General features: G+C 38.7%; 1 protein-coding gene across 1 annotated transcript; it reads left to right on the forward strand.

Annotated features, from left to right (window-relative positions):
• Window positions 1-336: 336 nt before the first annotated feature.
• Window positions 337-822, forward strand: LOC131634106 (uncharacterized). The gene has a single exon (XM_058904773.1). The coding sequence runs from the start codon at window positions 337-339 to the stop codon at window positions 820-822; it is 486 nt and encodes a 161-aa protein (XP_058760756.1).
• The last annotated feature ends 615 nt before the right edge of the window (window positions 823-1437 follow it).

The raw sequence follows: 1437 nt of genomic DNA on the forward strand, positions 1-1437 counted from the left end.
TGGAGGGCAAATGATGGATGGAGTGGTTGTGTTGAATGAGGTAACTGACTTTGCCAAGAGGAATAGGAGGGAGTGTTTGATTCTGAAAATCGACTTCGAAAAATCCTATGACTGTGTTTCATGGAGTTTCTTAATATACATGTTCAAGCGTATGGGATTCGGGAATAAGTGGTATCGGTGGATGGAAGCTATGGTATTCTCAAGTACAATTTCTGTGCTTGTGAATGGCAGCCCAACGGCGGAAATTATGGCGTCAAGAGGTCTCCAGCAAGGGGATCCAATGTCCCCGTTTATTTTTCTTTTTGTTACAGAGGGTCTTGCTGAGTTGCTGGACTAATGCGGAATGCTACAGATTATGGTGGTTTTCAGGGATTTCAATTAAATCAGCAAACTCATTTCGAGCTATTACAATTCGCGGATGACACGGTTATGCTATATGACGGGAGTTTGGATAATTTGTGGTGTGTCAAGGCCTTTCTGCGGGGCTTTAAGCGCATTTTCGGATTACGTATCAACATTAACAAAAGCAAAATATATGGTATCAATATTGGGGAGGATATGTTAACAACTGCAGCTAATTTTCTCCCCTGTGAGATTGGAAGACTCCCTTTTCTTTTCCTTGGGCTTCCTGTTGGCGCAAATCATAGGAGAAAGGATACTTGGAAACCAGTCTTCAAAAAATTATCTAGAAGGCTGGCAACATGGCAGGGCAAACATGTTTCTCTTGGAGGCAAAGTAACGCTTTTAAATTCTGTTCTTAACAATATTCCGATTTATTGGCTCTCTTTTTTCAAAGCGCCTAGAGTGGTTTGGGAGGTGTAACACCCCGTAAATTCTTATTTATTAGTTTAATTAAGTTTAAATTAATTATTCGAAATTATCATTTTATTGGAATTATTGGGAAATTATAAAATGTAAGTTGTTGGGCCAAATGGTGGTGTTAGTAATGTGGGGGTGCTAAGTGAGTGAGCCCATTACTAATTTATTTTATTTTTTTATAAAATAAAGGAAAGTAAGAAAAAAGAGTTAGAACGTGAAAAGAAGAGAAGCTGAAGGAGAGAACTGAAGAACGTGAAAGAGGAACCAAAGAGGAAGAGGACCAAATCAAGAACTTGGCTAAGGTAACGGGGGATTCTTCCGGCTAGCATCTCTTATCGTGTTATAGATGATTGGACTGATTAGATGTATTGGTTAGGTCAATTGGATCATAGGTTAGATTGGGGTTTTGGAATGGTTTGATGAAAATTGCATGATTTGATAAACTTTGCATGACTTGATGATGTTATGATGATAATAGATGCAAATTGTATGCTAAATGTGTGTTATAGTATGTATTGTGTGGATGTATGTAAAATCTTGTCGATTGGAATCGGTTTGGTCAGGGTTTGGTGGAGTTGGGATAAAACTCGTATGCTGTGTTCTGCGATTAGGGGTTTG

This window comes from Vicia villosa, unplaced genomic scaffold (genome assembly GCF_029867415.1).
Source record: "Vicia villosa cultivar HV-30 ecotype Madison, WI unplaced genomic scaffold, Vvil1.0 ctg.001227F_1_1, whole genome shotgun sequence".
NCBI classification, from domain to species: domain Eukaryota; kingdom Viridiplantae; phylum Streptophyta; class Magnoliopsida; order Fabales; family Fabaceae; genus Vicia; species Vicia villosa.

Coding starts and splice junctions, on each gene's coding strand:
- LOC131634106 (XM_058904773.1), top strand. CDS start 337: ATGCGGAATGCTACAGATTATGGTGGTTTTCAGGGATTTCAATTAAAT.